Raw genomic sequence first — 23,094 nt, 5'->3', positions numbered from 1 at the left:
AATTGCTTTTTGAAATATATTAATCTTTTTTTAAAATTAAACTTCTCTTTACAGAATTACCAGAAAACGCTGATATTGGAAAACTTTTCACTAATGCTATGGAATCTTTAGATGAAGAAGAGAAAGATTATTATTTTTCAAACTGTGATTCTGCGTAGTAAAAATGGGAGAATATTTCCAAAATGTTTATCAAGAAGCAGACAGTGTATCTGTGTCTTCATTTGAAATATATATATTTTCTTTATAATGTAGCTTCATGTAAAATTTCAGACTGTTTTTCAAAGGTTTCATGACTTATAGTTTCAAGCAAATCATGTTCTATACATATTTTTTTTTAGGCATTCAAGAAAATGTTGCTATCCTTGGGAGAGGTGGGGGTGTGGGCCAGGGTGGGGTGGTGGGTGGGGAGTGGGGGGAATGAAGCAATACCAAATAGATTGTACTGGTTTGCATTTGTTACCACTTGGTATACAAGTTACAGTTGATCTAATGTTTAAATTACATATTGTTTAAACCATTTGACAAGTTTTTTCCTGATTGTTTTTCTTAGAATTTGTGATTGGTACATCATGAATTTAATTTATTGCTTTTTCAGTATTTTTATTAGGTAGAGTAATAGAGCAAATCTTGTTGTATTCTTAACCAGATATAGTCTAAATTTGGTCTCAGTATTTAAAAGATCAAACTCAAGTTATAGATCTACTATTGTAAGGACTCAATACATCATGTCATAGTAAACATTGTTTTGCTTTCAGACAGCTTTAGCAATAAACCTCTTTTAGCTTATTCTGCCATTATGTTTTAAAATTTGACATAGAATTTTCTCCCCTCTGGCTACAGTACCTATTTGCCCATCCTTTTTCTCCATTTAGGTTGTTCAAATAAACTTAGTTTGCTTTCATAATATTCGTGTCTTGGTTTTTCTAATTACCTGATCGTAGAAAAAATGCATTTTGTTTGTTAATGGTTCCATTTGTTTCCTTGAAAAATACCAGGATTTTTAGAAAAAATACATTTTCTTGTTTCTTAAGAATTTAGTCAGTAATAATCAGCAGTTGAAGAACTATACGATCTATAGAAACACTCTATTTAAAAAGTCTAGTGCAAGTAAACTGAGATCATTCTCCTGTAAACTACCATGATCGTTTCTGCCACAAAGATTTTTGATTAATAGAGGCAAATGAAAGGATTATTTTAGAGTGGCTCTAAAGAATTCTGTTGTAGAACTTTAAAGTTGTTAATACTTGGTGTAATACCATGTTGCTTGATGTTAATGGATAGATTTTTAGAAATTAGAAGGTAGTTAAATTCTATAATAGGAAACAAAAAGGTAAATCTGAAGTAGCATACACTTGACACAAACTACAATGTACCCCTACTTCCCATATCCCCTGTGTCCTGTCAAAACTCTGTTGTATCCCACCTTCCAGGTACGTGATTAGTCCTGTTTGTTTCCATTGGGTCATTAGATAAACTGGTAAGGTTTAAGGTAATTAAAAATATATATATCTGTAATCTAATTAACCAAAATGACTATTAAACATCAGGGTTTTTTGAATATTTATATAATCTATATAAATAAAAATGTACACAATATAAAATAGGTATGAAAATATTCTTATTTATATATTTTAAAGTGATAATCACAAACCACAGCAATGATTATTGAAGTGCATTTAGTATTGTGAGAGTTCTCTGATAACCCACCCTGAAGCAGTCTGATCATGCATCAGATATGAAATTACCTTGGTTAAAATCATTTGGTAACATTTGTATGTCACATATATAGTGAATATATCTATAGATCTCCTCGGCCTTTTGATGAGTTACTTGTGCATACATAGAGATTTCTTGAGGTGAGCTGAAAAATAAACAAACATACACTAAAACTTCTGACTTAGGAAATTTAATATTCTTGATTAAAGAATACCAAATATAAAAAAGCCTTTAAGAAAATCTTTTTTTCCCCAAGTTTTCTAAATCCAGTTTATATGCCTTTAGCATTGGTTTAAATAAAAGCACATTCCCTATATTTAAAATCATGCGTAATAACTGGAGTTCTCACTGTGGCACAGCATGTTCAGGATCCGGTGTTGCCATAGCTGCGGTGTAGATCGCAGGTGCGGCTCAGATTCAATCCCTGGACTAGGAACTTCCAAAAGCTATGGGTGCAGCCTTCCCCCCACCAAAAAAAAAGAAAAAAAAAAATCACATAATAATAATTTCAACATCTTATTTGGGGCCTTCAGTTTATCCTACTTTCTAAAATCTTTCTTTGTTTTTCAAACAATGTAATCATCAAAACCTAATAAAATTTTCAACTTGAACATTTTTCTAGTTATAGAACTAAACAGCCCATAAATGTTAGAATGCAAGATAAAAACATAAGTGATGTCCACCTCCTCAGAGGGCTCTAAGTTCCTCAAAAACAGTGCCTATCTTTTTTTCTCCATTAATGTCCTCAGCTTAATGCAGTGACTGATAGATGTCAGCAAGTCTTTACTGAATGACATAATCTAATGGGCACTATCTCTCTTTATTTTTAAAAGATATTAAAATTCCTACGAAATGCTTCTAAGAATAATTTTAAAGTAACCACTTAAAAGTATTAAAACAGGGAGTTCCCGTCGTGGCGCAGTGGTTAACGAATCCAACTAGGAACCATGAGGTTGCGGGTTCGGTCCCTGCCCTTGCTCAGTGGGTTAACGATCCGGCGTTGCCGTGAGCTGTGGTGTAGGTTGCAGACGCGGCTAGGATCCTGGATCCCGCGTTGCTGTGGCTCTGGCGTAGGCTGGTGGCTACAGCTCCGATTAGACCCCTAGCCTGGGAACCTCCATATGCCGTGGGAGCGGCCCAAGAAATAGCAACAACAACAAAAAGTATTAAAACAGACATACCTGTTTGTCATCTTTTTCACAGATGAAAACTGGTGACACATATTCAATGCGGTTATATAGCTTATGTTGGGAATACTCAGATAAAATTGAAGTGCCTCACATTTATTACTGTTCACAACTGTCGGAACATGGATACCAACATTCTTTCTTTGTTCCACCAAAGACAATTCCTTTAACAAATCAGCAGTTTCTTCTTGGCAGGAACTGAAAAGAATTCGGATTCCAGCACCAATTAAGGTAGTCAGCAGGCTGTCATAGCTCTTTGTTCTCCTTAACATCCTGGATGTGTCTCCTAAATGTTTCACATTTAAGAAAATGCAAACCTTAGTAACTTACATTAAATAAAACTGTTAATACTATACATTATTGAAATTCCAAGATATATATCATTAAGCAAACGAGTACCACATTATGCTAATGAGAAGCCCTACTGCTAAAGATTTAAAGTGATTCTCAAATACCTGAGAAAATTGGGAGAACTGTCTTTATGAGTGTATTAAAACTGTCTTTATGAGTGTATTAAAATCAGCAGAAGGTGAGTAGGCAGGGGAGAGTTTATATTCCTAGATAAATCATTCCCGAAGGCTGACACCATATTACTCATCTTCAAAATTCATAATGTTAGCATTGCTGAAGGATTCATTAAGTACACTGCTGATATAAAATTACCTTATGTATTTATTCCAAAAGTTACTCAATACATTGCACACTCATTACACTATCTTTAACTCTTTACTTCTTTTACTTCTCTTCCTTTCCCGTTCATTTTCTTTCCATGTTCTACTTACACATCCTTTTTTGGCATTCTTCCTTAAGCCAAAAAATATATATATTTTCCATAACTTTTGCCACATTACTTTCCTTTTTATTCCAAATCTACTTCCTTTACAATGGATAGGTTAGTAAAGTATAGAATTTGGTACCAGAAAGACCCCAAAATCAATTAATCTAAAGCCCTCACTTGTCAAATTAGAAAAAGAACAAAAAACTTTTGTTACTGAAAGACAGAGTGACTTATCCAAGGTCAAATGGTTCAGTAGTGACTGTGGTGATGAAAGATACATCACTCAATTCCCAAACCAGCGTTTTAATGGAAACTACATTATTTCCTTTTACATAATGACTTATAATCCTTGACTTCTTCCATAATGGCTTTCACCTGCATGGTTTCATTTAGTCCTCCTAACACCATGTCATGAGTTGGACAGGTATATTATTATCTCCTCAGGGGGAGGGATTTATCAATGCAATGTCACATGGGTATAGAGAGGGACACCAAAACTCAGTGCATATTCTGACTGCATATCCCATGATTTTCACTTGTCTCAAGGGCTAGCTCCCCATACAATTAAATATTACCTATTAAAAATTCCCTAACTAAAGCTCCAAGCCTGCATTTCCTAATATATCCTAGGCACCTATTTCAGCGACCCACTGAGAACTGAACTTACTCAAAATTGAACACCTCTTGTCCCTCAAATCTGCTTCTTCTCTTACATTCATAATTTCAATGAACAGCACACTAACCTAACCCAGCAATCAAGAAACTGGTCAGCTCAAGAGTAATTCTTGACCCCGTTTACCAACTTCTGCTAATTCTACCCCCTAAACTTTCTGATTCCTCCTTCCCTTCACTGCTGCTCTGTTTAGGGCTCTCACCCTTTTTGGGTCTCCCCCCAAAAAAAGACTTCTGACTGGTTCACTTGCCTTCAATTTCTCACCCTTAAATTCTTATAAGCTACATTTAAACATGATGACTACTGAAAAATGTATGGCATTAATGTAAATGTGAGATGACATTCATGAGTCAGGTATTTACATTTTAAGAGCGTCCTACCTCCTGACAGTAGAAGAATGAACTAAATGTTAGTTAAGTTCCTTTACTGCCTTATAAACAAAAACATTAAAAACAAACCTGTTTTTTCTCTGTCCTTTTCCACAATCACACATATTCTTTCAAACATGCTCTGTAGGTACTGGATCTGATCAATGAGCTTATTCTTGTTGATACAAGTTAACATCTCAGATTGAGACTTTCTTTCCACCACCATGCGGTTACTCACAATGTAATCACAACCATTAAGAGGACAAACCTCTACTTGAAAGCCATGAATTGCTCTTAGGGAAGAAATTACTTCTGAACCAGAAGTGATTTCACGACTATCTACAAGAATACAAGTTCTTTGGCCTTCCTGTGGAAGTCTAGGAGAAGCATGTGTGTCAGCCAAATGTGGTCGAGAGTTAGAACAGAATGCTGCTGAAGTGCCAGAATCCTCCAGAGCACCAGCATCCTAAAAAGTAGAAAACATCAATCATGATTAAATATATGTTAGCGCCAGACTTCCAACACCTAAGATTATTTTTGTACTGATACTCTTTTTTTTCTTCCTTTAACATGACCAAAGTGACTGTAGATGAAGGACCAAGCCACCACTTAACACCTAACAGGATGGCTATAATTTTTAAAAAAGGAAAAATGTGATTAAAATGCAAAAAAGAAAAAAAAGAAAAGAAAAGAAAAAAGGAACGGATATGGACATTGCTAGTGGGAATGAAAAATGGTGGAGCCTTGTGGAAAAGTTTGGTGACTCCTCAGAAAATTGAATTACCATTCAGCAAAGGAATTTTCACTCCTAGGTAATATACCCATAAAAACTGAAAACAGAGACTCAGATACTTATATGCCAATGTTCATTAATTTTAGAAAATCCTCAGCCAGTGCCTGTTGAGCTTTATCTTCTGCTTGCTCTCTCTTCTCAATTCCAATTACATGTATCTTAGACTTCTGGATACAGTCCCACAGCTCTTAGATGCTCCATTCTGTTTTTTCACTCTTTGTATTTCAAAATAGGTAATTTCTATTGACCTAGCTTTAAGTCTGTTGGTTCTTTCCATGGCTGTGTTGTTTACTGATGGGCCTATGGCAGACATTCATCTTTCTTATTTTCTCATTTTTCCATTTGTAGCATTTCTACTTTGTTGTTCTTCATATTTTCCATTTCTTCGATGATATTCCCTATCTGTTCATGCATGCTTGATTTTTCCAGTAAAGACTTTAACATATTAACCATGGTTATTCTATGTTCCCTGTCTGATAGTTCCAACATCTGGGTCATATCTGAGTCTGGTTCTTGAGGATGTATTTTTTTCTTCCTTCTCTACAACTTTGATTGAAAACCAAGTATCTTGTGTAGGAGAGTAGTAATTGAGGTAACACAAGCTCTACCAAAGTACAAAATAGCTATGGACCCATGACCAAACACCACAAAGGCCTTTTAAGCTCAGCTAAGGTCTGGGTGGTGTTTTGCCAGGTGATTTTTCTAAATATTCCCTTAGTTTTAAGTTTTCTCTGTGAACCTGTGCCTCAGAGTTTCTCTCCCCATACTCTTGTCCTCTCTCAGCGGTATTGCTTTTCTCTGTTACTTAGTGTTTGCTAGCCTGGTTGGAGGGAGCACTAGGAGGATGAGGTTGGGAGCAGGGGCGGGGGTTGATTTCTATTGTCCTGGTTCAGCCTGTCTTAGGCAGGACTTGAGACCCTGGGCCTCAGAGATGATCCTACCCGCCCTCAACCACCTCCAGTGATTAGAGATCTCTAATGTTCTAGGCCCAAAATGTTTTCCTGCCCCTTTCTCTTTTATTCCTTTACTCTATCTGCAAAGGGTCTTCCTCCAGGCCCTGAGGGCTATAGGGGTTTGCTCCTCTTCCCCCAGCAGCTTAAAGCTTTTTTGTTCCCTGGGGGAAATAAGGGAGAGAACTAGATGGGGCCTGGTGCCTTTTCCACTGTAGCTGCTCATCACTTCCGCAAGGCTACAACTCCCTGGGGTTCTAAAAGCTCATGCTAGTCCATTTGCCTTTTGTAGCTCATTGGTTTAAAACCTGAATTCTTCATATTAGATTGTACAGTGACCAGTGACTGTCCCAAATCAGCAAGACTCCCCTTGGATGCACTTGTCTTTCCTTAGATATCAAGCTAACTGGTTGCCCTGTAACCTCAGATCCATAATGGTTTCAAATAAACAATTATTTTGTAGATTATATGGCCTTTTTTGTTCTTACAATTAAGGAACAATGCTCTACCCAGCTTTCTACATTCTCAGCTAAAGAGGAAGTTCTAATCGCTCAGAATAACCTTTGGAATATATTTAATATCCCATTTTTTTAAAAAAGAATAACTGCAATGAAGGAAGAAATGAACACTAAAGAATCACAAGAAAACATTGGAAAATATTTAGTTATCCTAGAGTATAGCAGCTTTTTAAACATGACACTGAAGTCAGAAAGTATAAAAAATTAAAACTGTATAAAAAAGGTAAGGAGTTTCCATGTGGCTCAGTGGAAACAAATCTGACTAGTATCTATGAGGATGTAGGTTCCATCCCTGGCTTCGATCAGTGGGTTAAGGATCCAGCCTTGCCGTGAGCTGTGGTGGTAGTCTGGGAACCTCCATATGCAGTGGGTGCAGCCCTGAAAAGATTAAAAAAAAAAGGTATGGCAAAACCAACTATAAACAAAACAAAGGCAAATGAGAAAAAAAGAATACTGTCTGTAATACACATGACAAAATAAATACAAACATTTTTAGTATCTAACAGTTTTTGACAGGATAGTTAGTCTATTTTATGACTTCTCAATTTTACCTCAAATTCTTTCTCCTCCTAATATGAAGAATCATGCTATATGTAATTATAGTATCAGATAATAGAAGAAAAGCTGAAATAAAATCTATCTATCCTTTTTGACAGTTCTCAAAATACTACTAGCCTATAGCTCTTTTTTAGTTAGAGCATGCCATACTAGAAATGTTGAGAGGGCTTACTGGTTGTCAAAGTATTATGCAAGTATTACCTGCCTTGACTCGGATTAACTATCTTTATACTATAGTTGAGAATACTGAGGCTCAGAGAAACTAAGTAGTTTGTTGTTCTCTAATCTATTTATAAAACAATCCAGTCAACTTTATCAAATTATCCCTTCTAGAAGTACCTTTGTACAAAAAAAAAAAAGATCTGGGAATAATTTACAACTGGAAATGCTAATTTGAGGGCCATTGTGTGGGTACTGGAGCATGTTACTAAGGTGGAATGGACTGAAACACCTGGAATAAAAGAGAAACAGAAATCTAGGTCTAGGGATTCCTATTATTATGACTGTAACCCTATTTTGACAAAACTACTACAACTGTGAACTATTAAAAACTGAAAATGCTTTTAGGGATTACTTCAGCAGTAGTAAGAGAGATGCTGGAAACTAGACTACAGAACCATTCTGGAAATAAAGGAAATTAGGTGGTACCCCTAAAACTCCTCTCCTTGGTATAAAGATGAGAGTTAACATATCTGAAGACTTCGTGGGGGGAAACCAGTCCTCAGCATACAATTTCTGTTAATTTTGCCTTGCTATATCCTTTTTATAAAATTATCAAGTTTCCTTGCAGAGTGTTATTAAGAAAACTATAAACACATTTTAAAAATTAAAACCTTTGAATTAGCCACATGATGTAGTGTGGTTTCTTATTTGAAGATTTCTATCACTTTCTAATTTTTCTTTGACGTAGTTTATTTAACACAAAAGAAAAGAAAGCAAAACAACAACAGGAGTTCCCAGTGGAAAAGAATCCAACTAGGAACCACGAGTCTGCAGGTTCAATCCTGGCCTCGCTGAGTGGGTTAAGGATCCGGCGTTGCTGTGAGCTATGGTGTAGGTCTCAGAAGAGGCTCGGATCCTGCATTGCTGTGGCCGTGGTGTAGGCTGGCAGCTGTAGCTCTGATTAGACCCCTAGCCTGGGAACCTCCATATGCCACGGGTGCAGCCGTAAAAAGCAAAAACAAAAATCTTTTGGTAAACATATGAAGGCTTTTTTTTCTCTAATTTGATTCATACCTTCGACTGAATTGGATGTTTTCTACAGTCTTTCTGTGAATCAACAGTAGTCAATGATGATAAAGTAGATTCAATGTCATTATGGCTCTGAGGTTTGGAGTCTGAAACATCAGAAACTGTGACCTTTACATTAAGTGCTGTCTGTTGTCTCTGGTTTGGCGATTGATTAGCAATTGGATTAGAGTGGTCCCTGGACTGCAATGAAGACCCCGAAGGCACTGAATGCAAACAGTGATTTTGTTGTTCACACTTGGTAACAGTTCTTGGGTCAACCACAATATTGGATTCTCGTATATCACTGACATGGTTTTCCTCCTCACTTGAATCAGCCGGTAAAATAATTCTGAATAATTTCTTTTTTGAATGCACACTATTTTGTCTCTTCTTCATTTCTTTTAGTTTTACTGCTCGACGGGTTTTATATTTTTTACTCCCGCTTGCAAAGGAATCTTCACTTATTAGGTTAAAATCAACACAGACTTCGTCACTTGACTGGCTTTTGCAAGACTCCTCTTCATCAACACAAAAACTGTCTTCTAAATATGTTTCATCTTGCTCAGGAATCTATAATAAAAATACAAATGAAAACAACAAATTTCATAAAATCAGCATGTATTTAACAACTTCTAAGTTCATGATATCTTTTGAATATTTCACTTTATTAATTCAGTTACTTGCTCAACTAAAATATAGAGAATATTCTTTTTTTTCCTTTTCAGTTGTATTGAAATATAATTGACATACAACACCGTAAGTTCAAGGTGTACAGCATAAAGATTTGACTAATTACATCATGAAATAAGTTTAATGAACACCTATCATCTCACATAGATACAAAATTAAAGAAATAGAAAAAATACTTTTTCCTTGTGATGAGAACTCTTATGATTTACTCTTGACAACTTTCATATATAACATACATTAGTGTTAATTATACTTATCATGTTGTACATTACATCCCTAGTACTTATTTATCTTATTACTGGAAGTTTGTACCTTTTGATGGCCTTCATTCAACTCCCTCCCAGAACCCCCTTTCCAGCTTGTGGTAACCATAAATCTTATCTCTTTTTCTGAGTTTGTTTCTAAAGTATAAGTAACCTACAATACTATGTCAATTCCTGCTACATAACATACATTTCAAAATGATGACTATAATAAATCTAGTTACAATATGTCACCATAAAAAGATATCACATTTGTGACTATATTCCCCACACTGTACATTTTACACCTGTGACTCATTTATTTTGCAGTTGCTCTGTGGCAATTACCTGTTTGCTTTCTGTGTCTATGACTATTTGACTATTTATTTTTTATGTCTGTTCATTTATTTTGCTTTCAAATTCCACATAAGTGAAATTATACAGTATTTGTCTTTGTGTGACTTATATCACTTAGCAAAATACCCTCTAGGTCTTTCCATGTTGTCACAAATGGCAAGATTTCATTCTTTTCTACGGCTGAGTAGTAGTCCACTCTCTATATAGACCATATCTTCTTTCTGAGTGTGTGTGTGTGTGTGTGTGTGTGTGTGTGTGTGTGTGTGTATTTATATTTTGGCCATGGCCACAGCATGCAGAAGTTCCAGGCCAGGGATTTAAACCACACCACAGCAGCAACCCAAGCCACAAGAGTGACGATGCCAGTTCCTTAACCCACTGTACCACTAGGGAATGCCTTTGAGTATATTCTTTATGGAAGGAAATGGGGAGTTTGGGAATAAAAAAAAGAATTATCTGCCCTCTAGAAATTTAGTCTACTGCAATAGCCAGAAAAATAAACATAATTTATAAACACTTTGAGGGAGTTGCCATGGTGGCACAGCAGAAAGGAATCCGACTAGGAACCATGAGGTTGTGGGTTCAATCCCTGGCCTCGGTCAGTGGGTTAAGGATCTGGAGTTCCCATGAGCTGTGGTATAGTTCACAGATGCAGCTCAGATCTGGTGTTGCTGTGGCTATGGTGTAGGCTGGCAGCTGTGGCTCCAATTAGATCGCTAGCCTGGGAACCTCCATATGCCACAATGCAACCCTAAGAAAAACAAAAAAACCAATTTGATAAGTACTATATAATAAACACAATGAAAATACAGAGATACAAATGACCATTATTTCCAAGCCAAATATGGCAATTTAAAAAACAAATAAGACTAATATGAAATTGTTATCTATAAATGAAAAATAAGCTATAATTTTTAAGATATACTATTTTTATGAAAAATTAACTTTAAGAAAACTATGACAGCATAGAAGAATTAAAATTTTAACTAGTAGATAATAAAGTTCTATTCACTTCCTTTAAAGATACTAATTGGAAAACAATCTAAGAGTTTTTTCTAATTAGCTCAAGATAAAGGAAAATTTGATCCAATTAGGACTAAGAGAGATTTTGACAATTTATTGAGTTCACCTTCCTTACTCAGGGCAGAAATTACTGCAAATAGTTCTGAAGGTCCAGTTTTAGAAACAAAAGAAGGCTTCATTAACAGGAATATATTTCAACATCACCACCAGGAAATTCTCCACTGTATTTCTATAGTTCATACCTGTGAGAAAATGTTTATGTTGTTATGTTTCTTATGGACCATTTTATACCGACTGCTCACCATTGGACTTCGCAAAGATTTCATGTAAATAGCTCTCATTTCAGAATCTGTAGAGATAATATAAATTTCAAATAGCAAAATTATTTAAATGAAAATGAGCAAAGTATTTAACTTCAACCTATCCCAAATTCCATAATTCAAAACTTGTGGATTTATTTCACACAAAAGACATTTAATATATATTGATATGTGTCTAAAAACAATTATTCAAAAACACCTAGTTAGGAGTTTTGCCTTTGATAGACCAACTAGTTGGGTGATCATAGACAATTTCTTTAAGCTCTCTGCCTTAGTTATCTCTCTCCTCTGAAAATGAAGATCAAGACATTGCTTCTTCATGAAAAATAAATGCATACAAACACCTTAGTACTATATCTGAGTTATAGAAATCATTTGATAAAACACAAGAAATCCAAGCAAAAAAAAGAAAGCATATACTTAAAAACATCTTTGCTCCCAGATCGACCATTCTCAACACAGAAGCTAGAACAGTACTTCTAAAAGGCCATGAGCTCACTGCTCATTCATTACCTCTCATCTTACTTCCTACTACTCCCCCTTCTCTCTCATTCATCTCCAGTCATAATGCTGTTCCCATGAATATGCCAGGCACACTCCTGGCTCAGGGTCTACACTGGCTGTCATCTTTGCATCAACATTCTCCCACCAGATTACACTACAGACCTGCAAAAGCCACTTCCGTTAATGAACATCAAGGGCATAGTACTAAGAAACCTTATTCTGCACATCATATCAGTATCAGCAACATAGTCCTAAGAAGTCTGTACTTAAAACTTTTTTTCTCTAAGGCCAGGGACCCTGGGAAACTGTTGTTTTAAGTCATATCAGGCACTGTAGGAACAGAATAATGGCAAGATTTGTCAAAGATCAGATCAGAATCAGAAAAGCCACACAAATCTTTGCCATTTCTATTATAGCCAGCCTGAATCATCTGCTCTAATACAGATGTATAGAAGATCTGCTCAAGCATTGTCTAGGGAGACTGTTTTCTAAAAGTAGATCTCCCTTACTTAGCAAATTTACTAAATTTAGCCTTGTGTCTCAGCTGGTTCTAACAAACCACATTGCTGAATTCCTAGTCTCCTTCTAGTCTATGATCAAATGTCACCTCAGTGAGGCCTACCCCTAATTACCTTATTTAAAACTTGCAGCTTCTCCATTAACACCCCTAACTCTTGCCTCTCTAAATCTTCATCTTAAGCAATTCTTTCTGTTTTCCTATAAATTTTTCATTCTTTCTGTTTTCCTATAACGTTTTCATTATGTATATCATTTATTATCTTCCACTCAAATGCAAGCTTCAGAAGGGGGTTTAGTCTATTTTGTTCACAGATACAACTCTCCCAAGAACCTTCCAGATTACTAGACAAATAGTAGGCACTAAACACTTGTTGAATGAACATCTGACACTGAGCCAGCCATGTCATTATGGAGAGAAATAATCAAATTAGCAGAAGGCTATACACAACCAACTCTCACATAAAACAAATATTATAGAATTGGAATGAAAATGACCAAATATCTCACACATCAAATTTAATTCCCCTTTAAGTCAAGGGTTCTTGGAAACTGACTAGAATATTTAAATGTCACCACATTGAACACTGAAAATTAAAAGAAAAAGAAGCATCATTATATCATTTACCATTTACAGACTGTGAAAGTGGAGTCTCATCATTTAAAAAGTCAAGTAATGAGGAATCTTGTTCATTTTCTGACTCATCACTTTCATCTGATGAAATACATTGTGCATCTTCTTGGGAAAGTTCTGCTTCATCATCTAAAAACTTCCTCGCTACAAGCTAAAACACATTAGAAAACAAGAAGGTACCCGTAAAAAAATAATATAATTTCCTTAAATAACTGGAAACAGTTATGGAAAATGATTTCTTGCTAGTGCTTTAAAAATCAAAGATAATAAAAATAGAAAACTGCAAAAAAATCATAAAGTACCCTACTTATTTTAAATTTCTTCTGATAATTCTGTTATAAATAAAGTACAAGTCAGAATGTCAGCTTTCTATATGTTTCTTAATAAGCATAAAGTCTCCTGAGTCTTCCAGCTAATTAATTTTTGCCAGGAAAAATACTGCACCACAAAGGACGGATCAGAAAAAAAGGTGCTAATGGGAGTTCCCGTCGTGGCACAGCAGAAACAAATTCAACTAGGAACCATGAGGTTTCAGGTTCAATCTCTGGCCTCACTCAGTGGATTAAGGATCCAGCATTGCCATGAGCTGTGGTGTAGGTTGCAGATGGGGCTCGGATCCCGCTTTGCTGTGGCTGTGGTGTAGGCCATCAGCTACAGCTCCAATTAGACCCCTAGCCTGGGAACCTCCATATGCCGCAGGTACAGCCCTAAAAAGATCAAAAAGAAAAAAAGGTGCTAAGAATTCTTTTCCATGAAATTGAATACCGGATAGAAATAAGAAACAAAATTATCATACAAACGAATATTCTAAAACTCAGATTTCTGTCTATATATTTTCTTTTCTTTTCTTTTTTTTCCATAGGGCTGCACCTGTAGCACATGGCGGTTTCCAGGCTAAGGGTCTAATGAGAGCTGTAGCTGCTGGCCTACGCCACAGTGACAGCAATGTGGGATCTGAGCCGCATCTGCGACCTACACCACAGCTCAGGGCAATGCCGGATCCTTAACCCACTGAGTGAGGCCAGGAATGGAACCTGCAACCTCATGGTTCCTAGTCGGATTCATTAACCACTGAGCCACGACAGGAACTCCTCTGTATTTTCTTCAATCGGAATGTAAAATCATCAATACACTAAAGTTTCTTCATTTAGTGATTCAAAATAACACAACACTGCAAGAGTTTTAACACACAAAGAAAAATAAAAATACCACACTTTAAGATTTTAATTCCAGTAAAAAAAAAAAAAAGTAGATGGGAGGATTAAGATGGCAGAATAGAAAGACTGGAGCTCAACCTCTCTCCTAAAAACAACAAAATTCACAACTAAAAGCTGAGCAATCTCCACCCAAATGGACCAGAAACCTTAAAAAAGATACCCTACTCCAGAAGAAAAAGAGGAGGGCATGTCAAGAGGTAGGAGGGGCAATTTCGCGATATAAACAACCCCATACTTACCTGGTAGGAAGCTAACTGGTTCACAGAGACTCACCTACAGGAGTGAGAGAGTGAGAGTTCTGAGCCCCACATCAAACCCTCACATGCGGGGATCCAGCCCTGGGAGAAAGAGCCCCTGAAGCAGCTGGCATTAAAGGCCAGTGGGGCTTGTGCGCAGGAGCGCCACAGGACAAGGGTAAAGGGAGACCCCATTCTTAAAAGGCACACACGGACTTTCACATGCACTGGATCCCAGGGCAGAGCGAGGTCTCCATAGGTATCTGGGTCAAACCTGACTGCAGTTCTTGGAGGACATCCTAGGAAAATAGGGGTGAATGTGGCCTGTTGTGAGGGAGGGACGTTCAAGGCAAAGCTCTCGGGATTACTGAGCAGCTACCTTTCTCTGGAGATGGCCATTTTTGGAAAATCTGGCCCCACCCATCAGTCAGCCAGCACTGAGAAGCCCAAGGGCAAACAACAATCCAGGTGGGATCACAGCTCTGTCCCTCAGTAAACAGGCTACCTAAAGACACCTCAGGGACACAGATGCCTCTAATCTCATACAGAGACAAAGCCCCACCCACCAGAGGAATTAGAATCAGCTCCACCTACCAGTGGGTAGGCATCAGCCCCTCCCATCAGGAAGCCTACAGCAAGCCCCTGTACAGACTTCATCCACAAGAGGGGCAGACACCAGAAGTAAGAGAGGCTACAACTCTATTGTCAGTAAAAAGGTCACCACACCAAAAACCGATAAAAATGAAAAGACAGAGAACTATAACTCAGATGAGGGAGAAAGAAAAAAACCCCAGAAAATCAAAGTGATCAGGAGGTTCTCAACCTCCAGGAAAAAGACTTTAGATTGTTGATGCTGAAGGTGATGCAAGGCATTGGAAATAAACTGGAGGCAAAGATGGATAATTTACAGGAAACACTGACCAAAGAGATACAAGATATAAAACTTAAACAAGAAGAGATGCAAAATACAATAACTGAAATAAAAAACTCACTTGAAACAGCTATCAGCAGAATACAAGAGGCAGAAGAATGAATCAGAGAGGTGGAGGACAGATTAGAAATTACAAATGCAGAACAGAAAAGAGAAAAACGATTGAAAACAAATGAAGAGAGTCTCAGAGAGCTCTGGAACAAGGTTAAACGCACCAACATCTGTATCACAGGGGTGCCCAAAGGAGAAGAGAGAGAAAGGGACAGAAAAAATATTCCAAGAGATAACAGCCAAAAACTTCCCTAATATGGGAAAGGAACCACACTCTCAAATCCAGGAAGCACAACGAATACCATATAAAATAAACCCAAGGAGGAATACACCAAGACACACATTAATCAAACTGACCAAAATTAAAGACAAAGAGAAAATCCTGAAAGCAGCTAGGGAAAAGAAACAAGCAACATACAAGGGAACCCCAATAAGGTTATTGGCAGATTTTTCGGCAGAAACTCTGCAGGCCAGAAGGGAGTGGCATGATATACTTATCGTGATGAAAGGAAAAAACCTCCAACCAAGATTACTCTACCCAGCAACGCTCTCATTCAGATCTGAAGGAGAAATCAAAAGCTTCACAGATAAGCAAAAGCTAAGAGAATTCAGCAACACTAAACCAGCTTTATAACAAATACTAAAGGAACTTCTGTAGACAGAAAAGAAAAGGCCACAACAGGAAACAAAAATTCCACGAATGACAAGGCTCACCAGTAGAGATATTTATACAGTAAAGATACAAAATCATCCATGCATGATTATGCCACCAAAATCAGAAATCATGAGAAGAGGTGGGTACAAATGCAGGACACTGGAGATGAACTTGCAATTAAGAGACCAACAACTTAAAACAATCTCATATACATATAGACTTTATATCAAAACTTCAGAATAACTGCAAACCAAAAATCTACAATTGACACACAAACAAGGAATCTCTGGAGAAGAAATATATCTCATAATAAATAAGTGCATAATCCACCATGAAGGGGGTCACTTGACATCATTCTTGGAATGCTGAAGTCTTCTTACATCTGATTCTGATTTCCTCTCCATCAAAGAATTTATGATAACTATGATTAAATAATGCAACTGTACAATTAAATAATACAGTTCTACAATTGTATTATTAATAACCATTTCTCCCCATGGTACAATGTAAGGTCTATAATGTCTTGTTTACCACATCACCTAGAATGGTGTAATGCCTATACTGAAGAATCAATAAGATGTAACAAATTGTGAGGACATATTTGTATAGCTACACTGTTTTTTAACCTATTTCTGCATTTTATATTTTACTTATTTTCAGAAGTGTATTATTTTTGTTATTCTTACCAGTTAAGGTATTCTTTTTATTATGATATATAAAATATTTAATGGTATATAAGGCTTTCTTCTTTATAAATTTTAGTTGCATAATATACATAGTTTTAATATAATGCTAATTTTTAAAGAAAAATTGAAATGTAATAGATAATACTAAATAGTAAAGATGAAAGCCATACAAAATGGGATAAAGCATAGAATAAATTTCCTATTTGTCTCAGCATATTGTCCATTCCACTTCTCCAGAGGGAGGCACTTAATCTGTTTCTTAAGATCCATGATATAATAATCTGTCTGAATGTAACTGTGTTTAAATATATGTATTTTATTCCGTGAAAAAAAAAAAAAGCATGTGATAATCTATGTGGGAAAAGAATGTGAAAGAGAATGGATGTGTGTACATGTATAACTGAATCTCTTTGTTGAATAGCAGAAATTATCACAACCTTGTAAATCAACTATACTTCAATAAATTTTTTTTAAAAATGAAAAAAAAAAAAAGTAAAATCATAGGCAAGATATTTTGAGCTTTTTCCCATAAGAAAATGATAGAGAGAAAAATCTACTTCTATGTAAAATCTTATGTTCCTTACTAATAAAAAATATATAGTATATCTATATGAAAGAAACCAAAAAAAGTTTACCTTTAAGTGACTCTGTCTCTTTCGGACTTTGATACCTCTTCTGGCATTCCCATTATCATCCATGCAGTCTTCTGATTGTGCATCTCGTTTATGAAAATTCTCACTCTCATCACTAGATGAAAAATCTAACTATAATTCAATAAAATTCTTGCATAAGAAAATATAATTGGAGTGTTGTATCTTAATGTGTTTCTCAAGGGTTGTTGCTTCTATTTCCATTTTTTTCTTTTTAGATAGCTGATCTAAACTTTTTTTTTGCCACTCCCACAGCATATGGAAATTTCCAGGCTAGGGGTCAAATTGGAGCTGCAGCTGTGACCTATGCCACAGCCACAGCTGCACTCCTTTAACCACTGAGCAAGCCTGGGATTGAACCCAAATTCTCATGGATACTAGTCAGATTCTTAACCCACTGAGCCAAAACAGGAACTCCAAAGCTATTTTTCTAATAAAGTTTTATATAAATATACAAAGTTAATATGGACCGATTGCATTTTTAATTTTGTACAAATTATAGTATTTTATATTAGAGAATTAAAACACACAAGATTTCCAAATCTCAGAATTTAGCTATCAGCTATAAACTGATGATAAATGAATGTTATTGCCCTTAAGGCCTGCCCCCCCATCCAAAATTCACATTCATATAGTCAACAGTACCTGCTAGATACTGTCACTTTACTATCATGAACTTTAAACTTGTATATATTCAACACTGAACTTACTGTTTTTTTCTTGTTTTCTCTAAAGATGTGGCACATCTGCCAACTAGCCTAAGCCAAAACCAGAGAGTCATCCTGGACTCCTTTTTTTCCCTGCTTTCAAACCCATTCAGTAAGCAAATGAAAGAATAAGGCCTTCCAAAAACTCACTTCAATTTTTCTCCAATTTTACTTCCTGATACTTTTTGTCTCTACAATCCAACAGTAAGAGATGCTGATTCCCCACAGGAAACAGGTGTGATTCTTTAAGCTGTTGGGAATACCATTCCTTCTCCCTTTTCTCTTCCCTAACTGCCACATACACTTTAAAATTTAAGTAAGATATTATCTCCAAAGTTAAGGGCTTATCTTTTCTTATCACTTAACTTTAAAAAATTATATTGATATTAACTCTTTACTTATCTACCTTTCCAACTGGATTGTAGACTTAAAACAGTACCACAGGAGATCCTGTTGTGGCTTAGAGAGTTACGAACCCAACTAGTATCCGTGAGGATAGTGGCCTTGCTTAGTGAATTGAGCCTCGGGTACTGCCATGAGCTGTGGCATAGGTCAGAGACCTGGCTCAGATCTGGTGTTGCTATGGCTGTGGTGTAGGCCAGCAGCTGCAGCTCCGATTCAACTCCTAGCCTTGGGAACTTCCATATGCTGCAGGTGTCACCCTAAATACCAAAAAAAACAAAAAACAAACAAAAAAAAAAAACCCAGGAAATAATCTTTATAGTATCCCCAGCACCTTACACAGTAGGTACAGAGTAGGTATTTATTCAACATTTGCTGAGTTGCTGAAGTATAATGACAAAAATAGGGATAGCTTTTTGAGAGAGTTTAAAATTAAAACAGAAATTCCAGTCGCACAGGATTTACTATCTATTTTTCTGTTAAACATATATCTGTAAGACCAAACATACCTATGTTCATCTATACACATATTTTTCTTGTAATATTTACTCCGAAATAATTTGAATTACTATAACATTATTTGTTATTTACTTACTCTGTTTGGAGGAACCCTTCGCTTTTTGACAGCATGAAGTGGAGAATCAACTTCACTATTTTTCTGATTCTAGATAAAGTAGATAAATAAAGTAAAACATTTAAAAAAGAAAGATTCAAGAGGAACAAAAACCTTTATATGATCAAGTTATTGTTATTAATGAATGACTCACCTCAGGGGATTCTAAAACATTTCTTTTATTTTTTTTACTTTTTCTTTGGAAAATCTCATCATCTTCACTTTCACTGCTTGTCAATTGTTCATCTAAAATTTATTAAAAAATAATTTGTCAACATATTTAAGTTTATCCAAACACAACAATCTATTTTATTGATGGGTAAAATAAGAATTGTTTCTGGCAATCTCAACATTTATTCACTCTCAAACAAGATAGTTTTTTAGGAGTTTGGTCCAAAAATCAGCATAGGAAAAGACAGAAAAATAAAACCAGTGTCAGTGAAGAAATTAAGAAATGATAAATCTTGATAATAAACACATATTTAACTCAGGCTCAATTTTACAAATTAACTGAAAAATACCAGAAGGGTACAAAATATAATTATTAGTCAATGGTTCTACAATTTGTCTCTAAAATCTACTATAGTCTTACTGCCCTTTATGTCTCATTCTCTTTCCAGTTGAAGGCTACAAAACAATACAAATATATTTTTTATGTACATAAGTACGTATATGTGTACATATACATGTGTGTGTGCATAACTATTAAAATAAAAATTGGTAGTCACCCCATCCACATGTAAATTAATGAAATTATAACACACCCTCATGACATATACAAAAATAAACCCAACATGGCTTAAAGACTTAAGCATGACACCATAAAACTCCTATAAGAGATCATAGGCAAAAATTTATCTAACATAAATTGTACAAATGCTTTTTTTAAGTCGGTCTCCTAAGGCAACAGAAGTAAAAGCAAAAATAAACATATTGGACCTAACCAAACTGACAAGCTTTTTGCACAGCAAAGGAGATTGGAAACAAAATGAAAAGACAACTTACTGACTTTTTTGCAAACAGTGTGACTGACAAGGGCTTAATCTCCAAAATATAGAAACATCATACAACTCAACAATAAAAAAACAATGCAATCAAAAAATGGGCAGAAGAACTAAATAGACATTTCTCCAAAGAAAATAGCCAACAGTCACATGAAAAGATGTTCAACATCGCTAATTATTAGAGAAATGCAAATCAGAACTAATGAGGTACCACCTCACACCAGTCAGAACGGCCAGCATTAAAACATCTACAAATAACAAATTCTGGAAAGGGTGTGGAGAAAAGGGAACCCTTGTACACTTGGTGTGAATGTAAGCTGGTGCAGCCATTATGGAGAAGAGTTACAGGGTCCTCAAAAAAAACTAAAAATAGAGTTGCTACATGATCCAGCAATCCCACTCCTGGGCATATATCCAGACAAAACTATAATTCAAAAAGATGCATGCACCCCTAAGTTCACAGCAGTACTATCTGCAATAGCCAAGACATGGAAACAACCTAAATATCCAATGACAGACGAATAAAGAAGATGTCATGGAGTTCCCATTGTGGCTCAGCGGGTTAGGAACCCGATTAGTATCCATAAAGACGTGGGTTCAATTCCTGGCCCCACTCAGTGGATTAAGGATCTGGCATTGCCACGAGCTGTGGTGTAGGTCACAGATGTGGCTCAGATCGGGCATTGCTGTGGCTATGGCATAGGCTGGCAGCTGTAGCTCCAATTTGACCCCTAGCCTGGGAACTTCCATATGCCATGGGTGTGGCACTAAAAAGCAAAAAACTAAAAGAAGCAAAAAACTTTAAAAGATGTAAAACTAAAAGAAGAAGATTTACAACATTGTAAATCAACTACATTTTTTTAAAAAATTGGTAGCCAACCAAATGTTGTAATGGGAACAACATTATATGGGTGGAAAGAATGCTAATAAAAACTCATGTAAAATCAAATCCTTCAAATTTCCAGGTACTTAAAGAAAGCTCTATTTTTGCACTTTCATAAAATTTTGATTGAAGACACTTTTTTTGTGTGTGTCTTTCAGAAACCTTGTATAAAAACCTGTGGTTGCGGAGTTCCCATCGTGGCGCAGTGGTTAACGAATCCGACTAGGAACCATGAGGTTGCGGGTTCGGTCCCTGCCCTTGCTCAGTGGGTTAACGATCCAGCGTTGCTGTGAGCTGTGGTGTAGGTTGCAGATGCGGCTCGGATCCTGCGTTGCTGTGGCTCTGGCGTAGGCCGGTGGCTACAGCTCCGATTCAACCCCTAGCCTGGGAACCTCCATATGCCACGGGAGCGGCCCAAGAAATAGCAACAACAACAACAAAAAAGACAAAAAAAAAAAAACCTGTGGTTGTTTTAGGATAGATTCATAAATCCTCCGATATGCCTGTTATTCAAGAGGTGGATCTTAATTCCTTTATCCTGGAAAGTAGGCCAAACTTGGTCATTTGCGTCTAACAAAAGAATATAATGAAAGTGAAGGTATGTTACTTCAGAGTCTAGGTCATAAAAGACCTCCTTCTTGCTTTTTGCTCTCTCTCATCACACAATCTGGAAGAAGCTAGATGCTATATGGTTAGAACATAGGAAGTAACTTTATGGAGAGACCCACATAGTAAGAAACTGAGTCCTCTTAACCAAGAGCAATGTGATCCTCCAGGCTTATTCAAGCCTTCAGATAAGTGCAGATTTGGCCAACATCTTGACTGCAACTTCTTAAATATCTAGAACACTCAGCTAAGCCATTCTGGAATTCCTAGTTCAGAGGGATGGTGAAATAATACCTGTTTGTTGTTTTAAGCTATTAATTTTGAGGGGAAATTTGTTACACAGCAAGAGATAGATAATACAGATTTGGTACCTGGAAATAAGGAACTGAATACCAAACCTAAACTGTGGACATAGCTTTACAACTAGAAAGTCAGCAGAACGGATTTTTGAGGAGAGCTAGTAAAAGCATGAAAAGTCTCAAAGGAATTGTTTGTAGGAAGATTAATAGCCATTGAAGAGGTCAAGGCTATTAATTATTCCCAGGCTTTGAGTACTAATCAAGAAACCTTCGGAGTTCCCATCGTGGTGCAGTGGGTAACGAATCCGACTAGGAACCATGGGGTTGAGGGTTCAATCCCTGGCCTTGCTCAGTGGGTTAATGATCCAGCATTGCCATGAGCTGTGGTGTAGGTCGCAGACTCAGCTCGGATCCTGCGTTGCTGTGGCTCTGGCATAGGCCAGCAGCTACAGCTCCGATTAAACCCCTAGCCTGGGAACCTCCATATGCCCCAGGAGCAGCCCTAGAAAAGACAAAAAGACAAAAAAAAAAAAGAAAAAAGAAAAAGAAAAAAGAAACTTTCAATCTCATTTCTACTAGATTTTAGAATTGCTATGGACCAGAGATTCCTGTGTGCCTACCATCACCCTCCTCTCCCCTTCCAAATAAGCCATCCTGAAAGCAGGTTCTACATGCTCACTTAAGTCTTCAGATGACCGTAACCCCAGGTGAAATCTTGACTATAATCTCATGAGATATGCTAAGCCAGAACCACCTAGTTAAGCAACTCTCAAATTCCTAAACTACAGAAACTGTGAGATAAATGTTATTTTAAGCTCCTAAATTTGGGGGAGTAATTTTTTATACACAAACAGTAAATTTCTCCTCACATTCTGTGCTATATAAATCCTCTACTTGAAGAAGTTCCTTCATGGCTCAGTGGTTAACAAGCCTGACTAGGAGCTATGAGGATGTGGGTTTGATCCGTGGCCTTGCTAGGTGGATTGGGGATCTGGCGTTGCCATGAGCTGTGGTGTAGGTTGCAGATGTGGCTCAGATCCCACATTGCTGTGGCTGTGGTGTAGGCTAGTGGCTATAGCTCTGATTCGATCCCTAGC

General features: G+C 36.6%; 2 protein-coding genes across 10 annotated transcripts in view; one reads left to right on the top strand and one right to left on the bottom strand.

The window, feature by feature from the left end:
- Positions 1-904, top strand: part of MIS18BP1 (MIS18 binding protein 1) — a 46,903-nt gene extending 45,999 nt beyond the window's left edge. For all 8 annotated transcript variants that reach the window (XR_014818102.1, XR_014818110.1, XR_014818097.1 and 5 more), the window contains one exon: positions 55-904. Coding sequence is in view for 4 of the 8 variants with exons in the window: in XM_021101228.2 (XP_020956887.1) it covers positions 55-158 (104 nt within the window). In the remaining 4 variants the exon portion in view is untranslated. The remainder of the gene's footprint in view (positions 1-54) is intronic.
- A 697-nt stretch (positions 905-1,601) lies between these two features.
- The window catches only part of FANCM (FA complementation group M), a 63,872-nt gene continuing 42,379 nt past the window's right edge, over positions 1,602-23,094 (bottom strand). For both annotated transcript variants that reach the window (XM_003480459.5, XM_021101202.2), the window contains 9 exons: positions 19,360-19,451; positions 19,188-19,256; positions 17,469-17,597; positions 13,052-13,208; positions 11,326-11,432; positions 8,778-9,341; positions 4,813-5,188; positions 2,898-3,189; positions 1,602-1,861 (listed from right to left, as the gene is read on the bottom strand). In XM_003480459.5, coding sequence (XP_003480507.1) covers positions 1,723-1,861; positions 2,898-3,189; positions 4,813-5,188; positions 8,778-9,341; positions 11,326-11,432; positions 13,052-13,208; positions 17,469-17,597; positions 19,188-19,256; positions 19,360-19,451 — 1,925 coding nt within the window. In that variant the 3' untranslated portion in view covers positions 1,602-1,722. The remainder of the gene's footprint in view (positions 1,862-2,897; positions 3,190-4,812; positions 5,189-8,777; positions 9,342-11,325; positions 11,433-13,051; positions 13,209-17,468; positions 17,598-19,187; positions 19,257-19,359; positions 19,452-23,094) is intronic.

Source organism: Sus scrofa, chromosome 1 (genome assembly GCF_054392235.1).
Source record: "Sus scrofa isolate SSC_HxYL_T2T_F1_AM1 chromosome 1, Sscrofa_HxYL_maternal_Yorkshire_Landrace_v2.0, whole genome shotgun sequence".
Taxonomy (NCBI): Eukaryota; Metazoa; Chordata; class Mammalia; order Artiodactyla; family Suidae; genus Sus; species Sus scrofa.
The sequence above is the reverse complement of the archived record's forward strand: the minus strand, read 5'-3'. Positions and strand labels throughout refer to the sequence as shown.